This window comes from Gossypium hirsutum, chromosome D13, assembly GCF_007990345.1.
Source record: "Gossypium hirsutum isolate 1008001.06 chromosome D13, Gossypium_hirsutum_v2.1, whole genome shotgun sequence".
Taxonomy (NCBI): Eukaryota; Viridiplantae; Streptophyta; class Magnoliopsida; order Malvales; family Malvaceae; genus Gossypium; species Gossypium hirsutum.
The window spans coordinates 34,171,181-34,189,474 of record NC_053449.1 but is presented as its reverse complement, the minus strand read 5'-3'; the positions used below and the strand labels follow the sequence as shown (position 1 = coordinate 34,189,474).

General features: G+C 34.8%; 1 protein-coding gene across 1 annotated transcript; it reads left to right on the top strand.

Annotated features, from left to right (window-relative positions):
* The first annotated feature begins 13,240 nt into the window (after positions 1 to 13,240).
* LOC107895024 (FRIGIDA-like protein 5) lies at positions 13,241 to 17,798 on the top strand. The gene is made up of 5 exons (XM_016820214.2): positions 13,241 to 13,408; positions 13,608 to 15,270; positions 15,858 to 16,430; positions 16,718 to 16,893; positions 17,018 to 17,798. Exons 2-5 carry the CDS (start codon positions 13,683 to 13,685, stop codon positions 17,609 to 17,611), a joined length of 2,931 nt encoding a protein of 976 aa, XP_016675703.2. The 5' UTR covers positions 13,241 to 13,408; positions 13,608 to 13,682; the 3' UTR covers positions 17,612 to 17,798.
* Positions 17,799 to 18,294: the final 496 nt, after the last annotated feature.

The window sequence follows — 18,294 nt, the reverse complement described above, 5'->3', positions numbered from 1 at the left end:
AGATCCCAAGCTTCAGTGCCGGTGTTAATTGCCAATATCCGTAGCCAAATGGGATACACGCCCTCTTACCGCAAGGCTTGGATAGCTAAGCAAAAGGCGTTGGAGAAGATGCATAGTGGGTGGTACGCCTCATATAATGAAATATGGCAGTGGTGTCAGGTGCTAGAGAGATACGTCCCAGGTGCCATCACAGACCTTGAAACGGAACATGCGTACTACAACGGCCGATTGCTACGTGGATGCCAAGTGTTCAAACGCCTGTTTTGGACTTTTAAGCAATGCCGAGACGCATTTCCATACTGCAAGCCGTTGGTACAAATTGACGGTACCTTTATATTTGGTAGGTATACTCATCGGCTATTGCTTGCAGTGGCACAGGATGGCGGTGGGAGAATTCTTCCAATTGCATTTGCAATAACACCGGGGGAGTCGTCTGATGACTGTGATTTCTTTCTCTCTAGGTTAAGGAGGTATGTGTGCCCCCAACCTGATATCTGTGTTATTTCAGATCGGGGCGCCGGTATACTAGTTGCATTTGATCGACAGTGAAGCTTATGGCAGCGCACGCACCATAGATATTGCCTAAGACACGTTGCTTCGAACTACTACAAGCAATATTCATCTAAGAACGAATGACGACAAGTGACCAATATGGGTATTTAGCCTATATCTGTGTTATTTCTTTGTGTTAATTTACATGATGTTTTAGGTGTTACAATTTTACGTTCAATTAACAGAGAAGGGGCGGACTACCTTTGTAACATACGTTTCAAACAGTGGGTACAAGCATACGACGACGGCCTACGATATGGCCATATGACGTCGAACCTGGCTGAATGCATAAATTCTGTTCTTAAAGGAACGCGCCATCTACCGATAACATCGGTTGTGCGAGAGACATATTTTCGTTTGGCGACACTATTTCCAAAGCGATCAGCAAGTTATGCAGGTCAGATGCATGGAGGACATGTATGGTGCAGTAAGGTAGTTCAGGAAATTAACAAGGCCAAGGCAAGGGCAAACACCATACACACAGTGTGTCACAATTAAGACAATTTATGGTTTCGCGTGACAGTGTTTGACAGACCGTACCAAGGTGTTATTGGCGGGCAATATCGTGTACACTTGCGAAATAGGACTTGTAACTGTGGGATGTTTGATGCACTTTGTTATCCATGCGCGCATGTTATTGCAGCTTGTCAGAATCTCCGTCTGGATCCGATGAGTTATGTGGACGAAGTGTACAAATTAGAAAACATGTACAACGTCTGGAGACACGTTTTCCTACCGGTCCCAAATGAACATAAGTGGTCGTCCGTATCTCTTGCTCATTTTAAGTTGTTATCGGATAGAGAATTACGTCGCAAACCAAAGGGTCGACCTTGCTTGATTAGAATACGTAACAATATGGATATCCGAGAAACAGCCAGTCAAACGAAATTGTGCGGATGGTGTAGGAATCCAGGCCATACAAGTCGATCATGCCCTAATCGCAATAGTTGAATGTAATTGTAAAAAAATTAAGTTTGTGAAATTATTAATTGATAAATTGTATTAATGGTTAGTAAAAATTTCAAATTATATAAAATTATTAATTGTTAGTACCAGTTAAAACATTTTTCCAAATCTAACATTATGTGAATGTAAAATTATTAATTGATAAATTGTATTAATGATTAGTAAAATTATCAAATTATATAAAATTATTAATTGTTAGTACCAGTCAAAATATTTTTCCAAATCTAACATTATGTGAATGTAAAATTATTAATTGATAAATTGTATTAATGATTAGTAAAATTATCAAATTATATAAAATTATTAATTGTTAGTACCAAGAAAAAACATTTTTCCAAATCTAACATTATGTGAAAGTAAAATTATTAATTTAGTGTAGGGTTTTTAATTAAATTAGTTTAGGGTTTTAAAGTTAAGGGTTAGGGTTTTTAAGTCAAGGGTTTAGGGTTTTTAAGTTAAGGGGTTAGGGTTTTTAAGTAATGGGTTAGGGTTTTTAAGTTTAGGGTTTAGGTTTTTTAATTAAATTAGTTTAGAGTTTTTAAGTTAGGGGTTTAGGGTTTTTAATTTAATTAGGTTAGGGTTTTTAGTTTAATTAGGTTAGGGTTTTTAAGTTATTAGGTTAGGGTTTTTAATTTAATTAGGTTAGAGTTTTTAAGTTAATTAGGTTAGGGTTTTAAAGTTAAGGGTTTAGGGTTTTAATTAAATTAAGTTAGGGTTTTTAAGTTAAGGGTTAGGGTTTTTAAGTTAAGGGTTTAGGGTTTTTAATTAAATTAGGTTAGTGTTTTTAATTTAATTAGGTTAAGGTTTTTAAGTTAATTAGGTTAGGGTTTTTAAGTTAAGGGTTAGGGTTTTTAATTTAATTAGGTTAAGGTTTTTAATATAATTAGGTTAGGGTTTTAAGTTAATTAGGTTAGGGTTTTTAATTTAATTAGGTTAGGGTTTTTAAGTTAAGGGTTAGGATTTTTAATTTAATTAGGTTAGGGTTTTTAATTAAATTAGGTTAGAGTTTTTAATTTAATTAGATTAGGGTTTTTAATTTAATTAGGTTAGGGTTTTAAAGTTAAGGGTTAGAGTTTTAATTTAATTAGGTTAGGGTTTTTAATTTAATTAGGTTAGGGTTTTAAAGTTAAGGGTTTAGGGTTTTTAATTTAATTAGGTTAGGGTTTTAATTTAATTAGGTTAGGGTTTTAAAGTTAAGGGTTTAGGGTTTTTAATTAAATTAGGTTAGAGTTTTTAAGATAAGGGTTTAGGGTTTTTAATTAAATTAGGTTAGGGTTTTTAATTTAATTAGGTTAAGGTTTTTAGGTTAATTAGGTTAGGGTTTTTAAGTTAAGGGTTTAGGGTTTTTAATTTAATTAGGTTAGGGTTTTTAAGTTAAGGGGTAGGGTTTTTAATTTAATTAGGTTAGGGTTTTAATTTAATTAGGTTAGTGTTTTTAAGTTAAGGGTATTAATGGTTAGTAGAATTCTCAAATAATATCAAAATATTCAAAATATTCAAAATATTCAAAAATTTCTATTTTATTACATCAAATAAACTTCTATTTTAATACATCAAATAATATCAAAATAACTAATTTTTTTATTTTATTACATCAAATAAACTTTTATTTTATTACATCAAATAATATCAAAATATTCAAAATATTTGTACAAATAAATTTAAATACAGCAATCAATGTCTATGCCCGGGGATACAATGCCACATGGCAGCCGTTGACGGTTACGCGCTGGATTCCTCCTTTCTCTAGCTTCCGACGGCGTTTGTTGTTCCTCCGGCGGGGATTTTGGTTCTTCTGGTACGGCATCTGGTTGTCGGACTTGGGACGATGATCCACCTTCAAAGAATAGTGTATGTGGAGGTGTTTGCATCACGAACGGCGACGATGTTTGAAACTTATACGTTGGTGGGGATTGGTAAAAAGGAGAGCTCCTCGACAACCCCTCTTGCGATCCCTCGTGCGCCGCTGGCCTATACATCGGCGGTCCACTCGGCATAACAGGAAATGAAACTGAAGTGGGCATTTGGCTCCAACCTGCCATAGGACTCGAAAAAGGATACATATAAGGGTTAAGATACATATAAGGCCTAGGAAACGCACCTGGCATCATCTGAAAAGGCGGTTGCGTGGGTATTATCGGTTGAACTGCTGTGTCGAGTGACTGTGTCGGTGCTCTCGTTGGGCCTGGTGATTGCATGGCCCCTGATGATGAGCCAGGTGAATGTTTGGGCCTCGTTGAGGGGCTGTCTTCGTCATCTTGTCGTCTTGGATTTAGAGGCCCACGCCTTTCCCTTTCGACACGTATTTGTCGCTGCCTCTCATCTGGGGTCAGTAAATACGGCTTGCCATAAATCCTAAACCATGGCATGTATTCTGGAACGCACGCTAACTTCGAAATGATGATTGGTTTCCGAGTAGGTATATATTCATAACGATCTTCCCATATTTCCATGTACTCGGACCAGTATCTCGTCCAATCCGTATTCAATTGCCGAAGGTCGACTTTGTGTTGATCATCAAACACCTCAAGATCCACGGGAATCGGTTGTCTACATCCAAACCGTCGTAGCACTCTGTCTATTTGGTGCGGCTCCACGGTTGCATAGTTGATCAACACGACTTTCACGTGCCAAGCTTGTGGATTTTGTAAGAACTCTTTCGGGATTACTGCCCGAATTGCCGGATCCTCGTATGGTGTCCATTGAAACTATATGAACAGGATATAAATATTAGCTATATACATAATACTAAATACTAAATACTAAATATCAATCGACTAGCGAATGTTTGGAAATATCTATTTTATTTAATACTTACTTGTGCTTCCGACCGTTGGTCCAATAGAAGCCGTATATCTTCAAGAGAGGACGGTAATCGAGCATGACTTGCCGGATGGTTCCACCTAATTAAATAAATTTTTAGCATACTTTTATTTTTAAAAATCTACATAATAATTGTAAAATCTAATATAAAATTTACCTCGTTATGAGTGAGAATGTATATGGGTGGTCCACTCGAGGACGTAGAAATGGAAAGCGAAATCGTGCCCACGACTGCAGTAGTGACCGGTAACCTCCGATTTTTTCTCTCCTCGGTCGTGTCACCCCGCACATCTCCCGATATAACATTGCCAAGATGGTAGACCCCCAACTCAATTCACTGGTTGCTCTAAAATCAACGAGTTTCAGCAGTCATCTTAGATGTACGCGACTCCGTGACGTGTCGGGCATCAGATAACCTCCAATTAATTGAATAATGTATGCCCGAGCATATCGAATTCTTTCAATTTCGGTTGAATCTTCATCCGGATCAGGGAATGTGTCACGAAACCAGCCCATCTCGATCTTACCTCCCTCCATTTTCTCCGGAATAACGCCCAAAAGCTCGTAGCACACCGCCCCCTAATCGCTAGATTGGGCAGACGCGGTGACTGGGTTCCCGTCCACCGATAATCCCAATTGCAGATTGACATCTTCTAGAGTGATAGTGCACTCTCCACATGGAAGATGGAATGTGTGCATCTCGGGTCTCCACCTCTCGATCAACGCACTGATTAGTTTCGGGTCCACCTTGCATCCCCGGCCTACCGTCGCCACGTGCCAAAAACCCGCTTCCCGCAGGTAGTTCTCTACCAACGGTGATGGAGGAGCATGCATATTCCGGATATTGCATTCCAATACCCGATCTACAGACTTTTATAACAAATAATAAATTAATAATTATCTAAAAATGCATAAATAAAAAATTTTTAAATAATATTTAAAAATTAAATTTAATACTTACCATTTTCATTTGTTCCACCGATATGTGATGCTTATCAAGATGAGTCAAATCTCCGGCCATTGCTGAAATCGTATAAATTTTTAAGGTTTAAAAAATTTTTAAAAAATATTTTTAAAATTATTTAAAAGAAGGGAGTTAAGAGAAACTTAAGAGGAACTTGAGAGAAAATTGAAATTAAATATGGATTTAAGAGAATTTGTGAAGGAAATTGAGAGGAAATTTGAGAGAGGATTAGTTTGTGAAAAAAAAAGGGTGAGGGGCATTTATAGTTTTTTTCTTTTACCGTTGGGGGAGCGCAACGATCAAATTTTTGACCGTTGGAGCACTGTTCACGCGCGGAACAAGTCGCGGCCACGCAGCGCGATAGATTTTTCTGAGATAATTTACAATTCCTAATAATTGTTGAACTTGCTTCTTGGATAGATTTTCATCTGAAAATTTTTGTAATTCTTCTGCAATATGTTTACCAGGCTGATATTTTCCATCTTTAATATTCATACCGATGAATTTTATTTCTTCTCTGTCAATCTGTATTTTTCTTTCTTAGAGCATGATTTCATATTGAAGGACTATCTGTTTGAATCGAGCCAAGAGATTGGCATGCTGTTTATGATCTGGGCTATAAAGAAGGATATCATCAATATAAATCATGGCTTGATCCATAATAGGCTGAAAAATCTTTATCATGGCTTCTGAAATAGTGATGGAGCAGTTTTAAGCCCAAAAGGCATTACTAACTATTGAAAATGTTTATTTGGGATGTAGAAACCCGTCTTATGCCTGTCTTCTAGATCTATGCCCAACTGCCAAAATTCTTCTTTTAGATCGAACTTGGAGAAAACTTTTGTTTTTGCTAGACTGGAGAATAGTGAATTTTTGTTGGGCAAAGGAAACTTGTCATCTTGAAGAAAATGATTAAGAAGCTGATAATTAATTACTAGCCTTAATTTTCCTCTTGCTTATTCTGATCTTTTGTTGACATAAAGGGCTTCACACGCCCATTGTGAATCTGAAACTTCAATCAATCCTTGTTGTTGCAACTGCTGACATTCTTCTTCTGCTAGTTTTTGATATTTTAGATTCATTCCAGTGTGACTAGCTTTGGTAGGATTGATATCTTCATTCCTTTTAAAAGGAAGTTTGATAAAAAATTTAAAATTTTTCCATAATGATTTTTTACATTTTTGAAGAAATTCTGAATGAGAGTCTGCATAAGATCTTTCCTTCAATTCTTCAATGACTTCTTGGATCTTTTCTGAGTGGACTATGAACAATTTAGGGATTTTGACAAAAGGTTCAAACATTTGTTTATACCTTAGTCCTTCAGGCAAGATTCTTACTTGTTTGGCTTTTGTATAGAGATCAAAACCAATAACAAGATCTTTACTTGGGAGTTTTGACCCTAAAACTGTTGTAGTCACAGCACATCTTGGAAAAAACTGAATTTTAATGGGTTTGCTCACCAAATGTATTGCAAATACTTTGTTTGCTACAAAGTTGAAGTAACGAAGGTGTGGTTTCCACCATTCTGATGGCAAAATTTCTGGATTCATGATTGTTTCTGCTGCTCTAGTATCAATAAAAGCAATAACAGTAATAGTCTTACTGTATTTATCAAGATAGATCGAAACTGGAATATGGGGAATAGAAACCTGGGTTGTTGAGAGTATTGACTGCATCATGTATATCTCACTTGATGAGAACTCAGAGTTGCTGTATTCAAGACTTTGAATTGTACATAGTGACTGCTCATTCGGCTCTTCATCAATGGAGAATAAAGACTCAAGATCATTATCTTTGTCGATCTTTATTCCAGATTCTCGTTGTATTTACTGGATCATTTTTGCTCCTTTTTTGTTATTGGGGCATGGTTTTGCAAAATGTCATTTCTGATTGCAGATATAACAGCGAGTTAATTTAACTTCTTTAGAAGATCTTTTCTTCTTAAGAAATCTCCATCTAAATTTTTGCTTTCTAGGTATCTTTAGAGCAAACTTTTTGAATCTTCTGAAATGTTTTTTTTTCTAGTAGGGCAATAACAAGATTTTTCTTTGCCACATTTGATTTTGAGATAAGAATCATCATAGGCCTTGTCTAACATCCTATCACCATAAAGATAATCCTTAAAAACTTTTCTTCTGTTACACAAGTCTTCAAGAGCAATATAAGTTTCTTACTGGATTTCTCCAATAGTTAAATTGATGATGTTTTTACCTCGTCTCTGTAAGCTGTGATTGATTACCACTTGGAGTGGATCAGGGATGGATGCAACCACTGCTTGTTTGAGACTTGGATCTAACCCAATGGTGCAAAAGAGTTTAGTTATTGCATAAAAATACTTTGACAAATCTCTTCTTTTGTATGAGCAACATCTTTTTCTTGAGAAATTTTCTTCTTTTTAAAGTCAACAGATCTTCAGGACTTCCAATAAAGAGATTATGAATAATCTTGATCGCTTGCGATAAATCTGTCAACACTAAAAATTACATTTGATATTCTTGGCTTATAGAATTCCACCAGTCTTTTAGCATCCCCGCGAATCTGGAAACAAATTCCATCAGGATGTTATAATGACTTTCTTCTATTAGTCTTTTGGTTTCTAACCAAGCATCGAATTCTTGCAGTCTTTCTGGCCATTTGTTTGTTGGAATATCATCTAGAGTGAAAATCATCTTTCCACCCGAAACATGAGGTGAATGTCTTGCATTTGAAAGTTCAGCTGCTTCACTCATTTTTTCATCATCTAACATTTCAACTTTTACATTTGGTTGAGTAGTGGCCATTACTTGTAGATCTAAATTGATATCTGAAGATTCAAAATCTTCTGAAGTAGATTCTGATGAAGATGATTTTTTAGTGGGAGATTCTTCAGGCTCTTGTAAAATAGATATTTTTGGAAGCATTTCTTGATTATAATCCTTCAAAATTTTGATAAAGGATTACTATTAGAAAGTTTTTATTTCTGAATCATCAGTGATTTTGATACCTGTCTTGATAGAGAAGGACTTTTTCTGTGTTTTCTTCTTCAACAGGTCTTTTTCCCAAGGCTTTTTCTTTTTGCCTTTTTCTTTCTTCTGCCTCTTTTTTCTCTGCTTCTTTCTGGGCCTTGATTTGTAAAAACAGATCATAAGTATTGGGTTTTTTCTTTTCTTTAGGAGGAGGAAAAATTATTTTTTGAGTTCCGGATGATGGAGGAGTATCCAACTGTCTGATTGAAGGAAATAGTTTAATACCATTCCTGGAAGGGTTAGGAGGTGGTATTTTCCCTGTTTCCTTTAATATCCAGATCTTTTTTTTGAGATTTTACATTTCTTTTTTCTCTGTGTGTAAGGTGAGAGAAAAAAATCTTGGCCTGGCGCTACTAGTTCTTTGGCTACTTCTTTCAGTCATTTTTGGAAAAGTTGAATAAGATCTTTAATCATCTTTGAATTTTCATCAGTTTTGGCTTCAACTTTGGAGACTTTTGAGTCAATTTGATTGACTTTCTAGTTTATTTTCCTCAAAACTGAATTTTAAGCCAAAGCATTTTCTGTTTGCCAATTGAGAGTAGCTTCTGCCGTCGTTATTTTGACTGGTTTTCCTTCTGAATCTGCTTGTAACTTTGAAAGAATTTTTGGAGTATGAACATACTCCTTTTTTAAAAATTCTGTAATAGGCAGAAAATCTTAATTATAAGAAAATGCTGGCTGATACATGCATACTTCTTGATTTGTCTGAGATGGAGTTGAAGTCTGGGCTCGTTAAGAACTAAATTGAATCTGATTTTGTTTTTGAACCCATTTGTTGATCCTCTTATAACATGGCTGCTTTAAAGGCTTAACCAACCATTTTTGTTGGTCTTGAGGATCTTTCTTTGATGGTGGAGGTGGTGGAGAAGAATGATGTTCAACTTCTGATGGTTTTTTTAGTCTCTCTGCAGAATAATCAGCAAGATAAACAAATTTGCCATTATCTTCTCCCAGAGGACCAATATTTGGATCACCATTTATCCACCATTTGTAAAAATCAAACTGTTTTGATTTCTTGTGAAATGTTTTCTTGTGAGGCTTGTAAACTTCATTATCCATGCCTACAACCTAATGATCAAAACTTAGCTCATGACATAGTTCACAGGAACAATTAATATCCCATGGACAATGTCCTATAACAGGGTCTTTAAAATAATATAGAGGTTTTCCATCTGCCTGAAAACTCTCTATAAAAGTTGATTCTAGTCTTGGACTTCCAGGTTGGAAAGGTTTCATCATCAACTATGTTAGGAAAATTGTTGGTATAACTTGTGGTCTTAGATGACCGTGGTCAAATCGAACTTTGCTGGTTTCGTCTGATTTGGTGATGATCTGGCTTTTGGTTGATTTGATAGGTTGATCATGATCATGCTGATAGATTTGCTCATAATGTGTTACCCACATTTCTGGCAAAAATTTCAACAACTCTTGCTTGGGTATTTGTTTTGGCACATGCACACAGTAAGGCTCTTCTTTGGTATTAACATAAATGAGAAGGGAATCTTCAGAACCATGGTGTGACAACTTAAAGGCGTGATCTTGAACCCTATACACTATTTGATAGTGAAGGGTTGTTGTTACTACTGATTCGACCATCTCAGCTCCAATAATCTGGATTTGGACTTTTAAGGCATCCAACAAGTTTGGATCTTGAAGGGACATGGTAAAATTAGGAAATAAAGTTACCATCGTTATTCCTGAGCTTAAAGTGGCTTCAATTGTCCCAATACAGGCATCCTGATATTGTTTATATCTGGAATCCAACAGAACAATCCTAGACACAACTGGTTTCCCAGATTTTCCATGATAATTGAAGCTAATCTAACTGCACCAAAATGGATATGTGAATATCCATGTTGAATCCAATTTTGTGGAAAATTGGAAGGAACCTCAAGAGTGACAAATTATTCTTCCTGGCCTCCATAAATCAAGTGTTTGTCGAACTTTGAGGACTTAACATATTCTCGAACATTCTTACGACTGGTACTGATTAGTGACTTTATACTCTTTATTGGGGAGTAACTAGGTTTTTGTTAGGTAGAGTATGGATTTACAAGTAGTAGATCTGTAGTTTGAACTTTTTCTTCCTCTATAAAGTAAGTTACCTCATATAATGAGGATATTTTCTTTGTAGAGTGTGATTTTAAAGGGAAAGAAGGTAAGGAGATTGGTGTTTTTATAGTAGAAGGTCTGGAATTCATTTTTATAAAAATTCTCTTTCTTTTCAACTAGGCTTCTCAATAAAAGAAAATCTTGGAGGGTTGGCTCGGATACCAAATTGCTCTTAGAAACTCTATTGAAGCAAAGAAAGCTGGTGAACAAGCCATTGTGGATAATTTGATAGCAAAACTGAAAAGGGGCTTTAAGCAATGTTGTTGTGCGAAGGGGACTCTATGCTAGGGTGACGCCGTAACTGTTCAGGTTGCGTATTAGCTTTCAGGTATCAATACTGTCATGTATTACAACCCAACAATAGTTCAGTTTGTTGGATTTATTTTGAACAAGATAGCATTGGTTCTTTCTCTCGTCACGTCTGGTCTCAATGGTGTCGGCTCATTGTTAGTATGGCTTTCGTGAACATATATAGGAGGAGGATAATGATGATTATCTCTATGTTTGGTATCATTTCTTTCAAGCTATTGTTGCTGCTGCAGTAGAAGACCAGCAGAGAGGGAGAGAGACAATCGGGGGAGGGAGATGAGACAGTAGGGGAGAGGGACAGGGACAAGGATGGGAGGGAAGGGACAATGACAAGGGTGGGGGAAGGGGAAAATTGTTTTAGGAGTGACCGGGATCCTTCCAGCCCCTAGTTTCGCTATTGAGTTTTTTAGTTTATTTAATAATATTAATATAAAATTAAAATTTATTATATATTTTTAAAATATTTATGTATTTATATATATTAATTTTTTTTAGAAATTAAATTAAGAATATTTATAAATTTTGATGGTTATTTTTTTTAAATTATAACTAAATCAATATAATATGTAAAAATTTAGGGTTATATTTGTTATTATACTTATTTTTTTAACTACCACGTCAGCTTGTTTGTGTTTTTAATGGGAGTGACCAAAATGACCGAACAATGGAACTCGAGTCTTTAAATTGCAATTTTTTTTTATTTTTGGTACTAAATGAATTTGTTTTAATAGTTGAGTGACTATATGTGTAGTTTAAAAGAACATGTGACAAAATCTCAATTCTAAATCTCGCTCAAGGAGTTAAAAATTTGCACTTCAATATACCAAATAATTATCCAAAATTTAAAAATGCATAATGACTTATTAATCAATCACTCATATTTACAAAAAAAATCATTTTAACCCTCCATTCATTTTGTTTTTTTTTTAGCTTTTAAACATTCGTTTTTAATCAAATCATTCTAAAATGGATAGAAAAGTTTGTTTTTTAACTTTGATGTCACGGCATACACATGGATGACGTGTCAGCATTTAATTAATTTTTAAAAATTTAAAATTTAAAATTTAAAAATATAAAAATTATTTTTAAAAATTAAAAATCATTAAAATTATTAAAAAGTATAATAATTATAATAATTTTTATTTAAATTTTTAATAAATGTTGACATGTCATCCACGTGACAATTCATACGTATGCCACCATGTCAACAAAGTTAGTGAATGTTATCTTTTCTATCTATTTTTGGGTGATTTGACAAAAAATACAAGTTTAAGGGCTAAAAGAAGTGAAAATTAAATAAAGGGCTAAAATAATTTTTTTTTGTAAAGTGGGAGGGCTAAAAATTCATTATGCCATTTATTAACAAAAATATTTTAATAATTTTTTATGGAATTTTTTTTTCTTTTCTTCAATAAAGAGGACTTTTAGCAAATTTTTTTTATGAAAATATGAATCGAAGGCTATGTGGTGCTAAGGGCTAGTTTAGTAATGCTTTTGAAAAGTGCTGTAGAAAAATGCTTTTAAGTACTTTTGAAAATTTTGGTTTAAAATTGAGTATTTAGGTGCTTTTGAGAAATAAAATGTCTATTTTAGACATATTATTATCAAGTAACAAATATACATTTAAATAATGTTTAAATTAGTTAATATTATTATATTTTAATAAGAATATAAAAAAATTATTATAACTTGTTAATATTTTAATATATGAAATATAAATTTTAAATATTTTTAAGTAATAAATATTAATTATTTATAAAATTTAATTAAAATATATAAACTATATTTTAAATATTTAAATATGACCATTAAATATTTGTAATTATTATTTTAAAAATATCTTTTTAATTTCTAACTAATGATTTTAATACATTTGTAATTAAGCACTAAAAAAATATTATGTTATTGGAGGGATAAAAAAGTAATTAAGCACTAAACATGCTGTTGGGAGAGGAAAAATTAAAAATTTTAACTTCTTTTTTAAGGCAAAAAATTTCAACCAAAAATAACTTGTTTAGCACAACTTTTATTCGAAAAATACTTTTAGAGTTAAAAGTGTTTTTTTTAAGTACTACTAAACAGACACTAAATATGAATGGAGTTAGATTCGGACCGGTTCAACTTTTTAAAATTTATTAGTTAAAATATTTTATATTTTGATAAATTTTGAGATTTAGTTTCTATATTTAAAAACTTGAAAATTAAATCTTCTTAAATTTTATATTTAAAAATTAAAGTCTAATAATTATAATTGTTAGTAATTATTGTAAAAATTTGTCAAGTTTATCGTATTAATTAGGTTGTTCTTGTATGACATGTGAATAGAAAATAAGTATATTAAATTAAAATTTTTTTAGCAAAGACTACAAAAGGTAAGAATGATTGGATTAGACCCTTTAAAATTTAAAATATAGGGATTAAATATCAAATTTGGTAAAAGTAGAGGAACTAATAATGGAATATTTTAACGGAATTTATATCAAAGACCTGTCAAAATGTGGGCAGGGGCTAGTCTAGGCAGAAAAGGAAAAGACTCCTTACGCAGAAATAATTCTGGTCGTTAACAAAAGCTTCTCGCCACGGTACCATCAAAAGTTACATACAAAAAAATCTCGCCCTTTCTTCCCACCTTAGGGTTTCTCTGTTTCTTTTAATCTGTGCCAAAAACCTTAACTAGGTTCGTCACTTTCTGCTTTTCCTTTCGCATTGTCCATTATATCTCTGTTTTGCATTGCTTTACGTTTTTCTGAATGTGGCCTGAACTTTTTGGTTTCTGAACCTGGGTTTTGCATTTGAGTTTCTCTTAAACCATTTAAAATAACAGACTATTTTTTTGAAAAAAAAAAGAGCTCAAAACTTGCTCCTTTTTTTGGCAGCCGGGTTTTGGAATTGTTGGTTTTATATACTTTTTAACAGTGGAAAAGTTTCTGTTTGGGGGGGGGGTTCCTTCAATGGAGGATCTTAAGACAGAGTTGAAACTTGGTGAGTTAAAGAGGGAGAACCTTCGTAAGTCACTTGAGCAAACCAATGGTCTAGCGTCTTCAGTTCTGTTGTTTACTTTACAATGGAAAGAATTGGAGAGTCATTTTGATTCGATTCAACAGAAAATTGAGGAAAGGGTTGCTGTTTTTGAGTTGCGAGAAAAAGAGCTTGAAACTACTATGAGAGTATCGAGGGAAAGACAAGAAGAGATTGGTTTGAAAGAAATTGAATTAAGTTTGTTGAGTAAAAAGGTTGACGAATGTAATGTTGAGCTTACGTTTAAAGAAGAGGAAATTGATCGGAAGCGGAAATTGCTGGAAGAGTGTTCATCGGAGTTTAAATCAAAAAACCAGGAGTTGGATTTGGTTAGAAAATGGGTTGAGGATTGTTCTAAGGAGCTTAGTTTGAAGAACAAGCAATTGTGTTCTGTGCAAAAGTTGATAAGTGAATGTTGTGAGAAGCTAGAAGGGAAGGAGAAACAATTGATTTTGGTTGAGGAACAAATTCGAAAATCCAGTAATGGAACTGATGTGTTGAAAGAGGAGTTGGAATGTTTGCAAAACTCGATAAAGGAATGCTCTAATCAACTCAATATGAAACGGACTGAACTTGTTCAAAGCCAAGAAATGGTTGAGGACCAGTGCAAACAGCTTAATGAGAATGAGAAAAAACTAGATTCAATCAAGTCCTTGATTCAGGATTATGAGGAAGAACTTGAAGCCAAAAGGGAAAAATATGAAGCACTTGACAAATCTATCTGTTTTCATGCTGCTAAACTCGATTATAAGGAGAAGAAATTGGGGTCGATCAATGAAAAAATTAGGCATCGCTTGCAAGAGCTTCATTCAAGAGATGATGAACTTGGTTCACTCCAAACATTGATTCTAAGGAGAGAAAAACAACTTGAATCAACAAAGGAGGAGCTCAAATCAGTTGAAGCAAGGGTGAAACAATGTTCCAAGGATATCGAATTGAAAAACCAAGAGTTCAATGCTATACAAATGTCCACGGAAGAACTCAGTCAAGAACTCCATTTGAAAGAGAAAAAACTCAGCTTGGTCCAAATATCAATTGAAGGATGCTCCAAGCAGCTCGAAGCAAAGGAGGAAGAGCTTACCTCAATTAAAAACTCAATCTTGGAGTGCACCAAGGAATTTGAATCAAAACAACTGCAGCTTGAAGCAATACAAAAATCTCAAGAGGAACTCTCTGGCACGCTTGAGTCAAAAGAAAAGCAACTGGATTTAGTCGAAAAGGCATGCGGTGAACGCCTACAGGAGGCTAACATGAAGGAGAAGCATCTTGATTTGCTTAAAAGATCATTAGAGGAAGGCTTGGAAAAACTGGAAACAGAAAAGAGGCAATTTGAAGGTCGTGTCAAGGAGTTTGAACTGAGGGAAAATCGATTTGGTTCCGTCCAAAAGGCTTTTGAACAGAGAAGTAAAGAACTCGAATTGAAAGAGAAGAAACTATCTAATGGCCTTCACTCTCAAGTGAGCAGCAAGAATCCTAGTTCTTTCTTCTCGCAGGCTGTTGGAATCGCTAACACAGAATCAGGTGTATTCTCTATTTTTATGTATCCATTCACCGATAGCTATGTTAGTCAGACTTGCATATAAGTTTCAGGTATCTGTACATGACCAAAACTGGATGTGTTTTGTTCTTTTTATGTGGTTGTGGAGCACCATAAGACATGCTCATCGTCTTTTACTTTCAGTCTCTTTATTTCACTGTCTTTACTATTTCAAAACCATGGTTGAAGTGACTACCTATGGCCAATATGGAGATTTTGAAAGCTTGGTGGCTTGTAGGTGACATGATTATGTTTTGCTATATTAGGGCAACCATCCGCTATTTTAACAACCCTGTGAAGGACATTTTTTATTCTAGCTGTTCTAGTTATAAAGTGAGGAAATCTCATTTGTTGTCCGTGGTGTCGCAGTCTACTAAAGTAAAACTTGTATATACCTTGGAGATATAATTTACCGCCATTGGCTCTTAGAAAGTTTCTTGATATAAATATGTAATGCTCGTATGGAAATAACTCATCACTGCTATAAATGTTTTAGTAATTGGAATGCAGAATTAAGACTTTGCTTTTCTTACTAAACTCTCTCTTTTTCTTCTCTATTGCATGTGCTTAGTGAACTCCATCATCCCTAATCAAATAAAGATGGAAAATCCGGAAAATTTTATCATTTGCAGAGCAAGTGAAGCTTTGTCTGCTGATCTTGTGGTTGGTGCTACAATGGATGGAATGGATTTGCAGGGGATCCTCAATAAGCATTTAGATGAGCCAGATTTGAGAAAGAATGAAGTTCTGAGTGCTCTTCAAATGTCACCTGATCCAGCCAAGTTTGTTCTAGATCTAATGCTATGGATATCTTCTCAAAATAAGAAGAAGGGTGGGACAGGATTCGAAGAAAGTGTTCTGAAGATTTCTCTCCTTATGTTGGAGCAACTTTTGCAAGTCTCACCGCATGTACAACCTAAGGTGAAAGCAGACGCATTGAAGTTGGCAAGCGAGTGGAAAGCAAGGATGAAACTGAATGCAGACAATTCTATCGAAATATTGGGTTTTTTGCAGTTTGTTGCTGCTTTTGGATTAGTGTCCTCTTTTAATAGAGATGAAATCTTCAAACTTCTTGGCACTACTGCTCAACACCAGCAGGCTCGAAATGTATGCCGGGTCCTTGGATTTACAGATATGATTCCTGGTAAAATTTACTGAATTCTTAGTTTGCGTATTCATTTTCTTGTTTGATTGTATAACCGTACATGAACATTATCATTTTCTTCTGTATGTTTTATGCAGGCATCTTCTATACTTTTCGTGCTTATGTTCATGCTATTTTTCTCGATCTTAGTTCATTCTTAAACTTTTTTCTTCAATTTAAAAATGTAGAAATCAAATAGAAAACCTAGAGACTAAAATGTTTTTGTAATCTGTATATTGAGATTGACAGATTGATGAAGACTACAATTTCATGTTTTTATGTAACAGGATTCATTCAAAGTCTAATAGAAAGGAAGCAGTATATCGAAGCTGTTAGATTTGTTTGTGCATTTGATTGCAAGGATAAGTGCCAACCAAAACAGCTCTTAACCTTATTCTTGCAGGATGTAAACAAAGTGGCTTGTCAACGCTGCAAGATTGGGAAGAATTCGCCTGAAGTTCGGGTAATGTCTTACAATTCATTGAGGTGTTAATATATCCTTGATAGTATAGTTTAATTTGCATTATATACTTGCACGGTTTTTACAATAAGTGATACAAACAGTTGGATATGATTGTCTTTGGCAGCAAAAGGCTATAGATGAACAGATTGCTGCTTTGAAATCCGTAATTGAATGCATTAAAGATTGTAAGCTTGAATCGTGTATGCCAGTTGAGGTCATTGAGAATTACATCGCTGAGCTAGAAATGCAAAAGATGAACATGACATTTTCTGCACCAGCCCCTGCCCCTGCAGTTGAGCCAATAGTGATCCCTTCTGGGCCCTGGAATCAACCGAGTCCTATTCTTGCAGCTCAACGGCGGTTTCTGGGTGGGATTCATGCTTTCACTCCGGGGACTCAACCACTAGGCCAATTTCATGGTGGGATCTATGCTTCCACACCGGGGACTCAACCACTAGGGCAGTTTCGCGGTGGGATCTATGCTTCCACACCGGGGGCTCAACCGCAAGGGCAGTTTCACGGTGGGATCTATGCTACCACACCGGGGGCTCAACCGCAAGGGCTAAGCAATAAGCGTGCTCGGACTGATGGACCAGTTATTAACTCCTATAGACCTCAAGTAGCAACTGTTAACCCCTATATTCGTCCAGCTTCACCGTATGGGTTAGGCATTCCACGTAATCAAGATATGGCCCATTTTGGTCGGCAGCCAAATTAGAACGTTCATCTACTTCAATATTGCTGAAGAAAACTACCTGATCCACAACAGGCCCAAGCGTAGATCCTGTCCATTAACTTTCCGACAACCTGTACATATTTTGTATATATATATATGAAGCAGCCCTAACCCGGACCGACAACAGTCATTTCCGACTGATCTGAATCTAATTATAACATTTATTAAAGGAGTTGATTCTCATATGGTTAGGGTATAAACCATGGTACTCGGTGCCGTTCTGGTACCACTCATATCGGCTGGAACGCTCTGCTCCGGTAATAGATTGGAACAATTTTAGGTTCCGTTCTGGTGCAAATTCTGATTGATACTGGCTTTATCGATACGTACAGGTTAATTTTGCCCATACTGGTCGGAATAAGGAGTACCGGTCATTATAAAAAATTAAAATTAAAATTATTATTATTATTTATGCATGGTATGGGATGATCTTATTATTTAATTTGTGAATCTTATTAAAGAATAATTTATATAATTGATAAGTTTTTTTATTGGGTGTCGTGGCATTTGAATGCATGTCATCAACTTTTTCAAAATTTTTGTTTAGCATTTCAACCAAGAAATTTATTTAATTTTATTATTTGATATTTATATATCAAATGTTTTTCAACAATAGTGATACATTCAAAATGATACATTGAAAGAGGGCGATATGGAAAGCAGTA

Excerpts from the sequence above, each read along its gene's own strand:
- LOC107895024 (XM_016820214.2), top strand. The coding sequence starts at position 13,683 with ATGGAGGATCTTAAGACAGAGTTGAAACTTGGTGAGTTAAAGAGGGAG. Across the intron at positions 15,271-15,857 it reads AATCGCTAACACAGAATCAG|TGAACTCCATCATCCCTAAT; the intron begins GTGTATTCTCTA and ends GCATGTGCTTAG. Across the intron at positions 16,894-17,017 it reads AGAATTCGCCTGAAGTTCGG|CAAAAGGCTATAGATGAACA; the intron begins GTAATGTCTTAC and ends TGTCTTTGGCAG.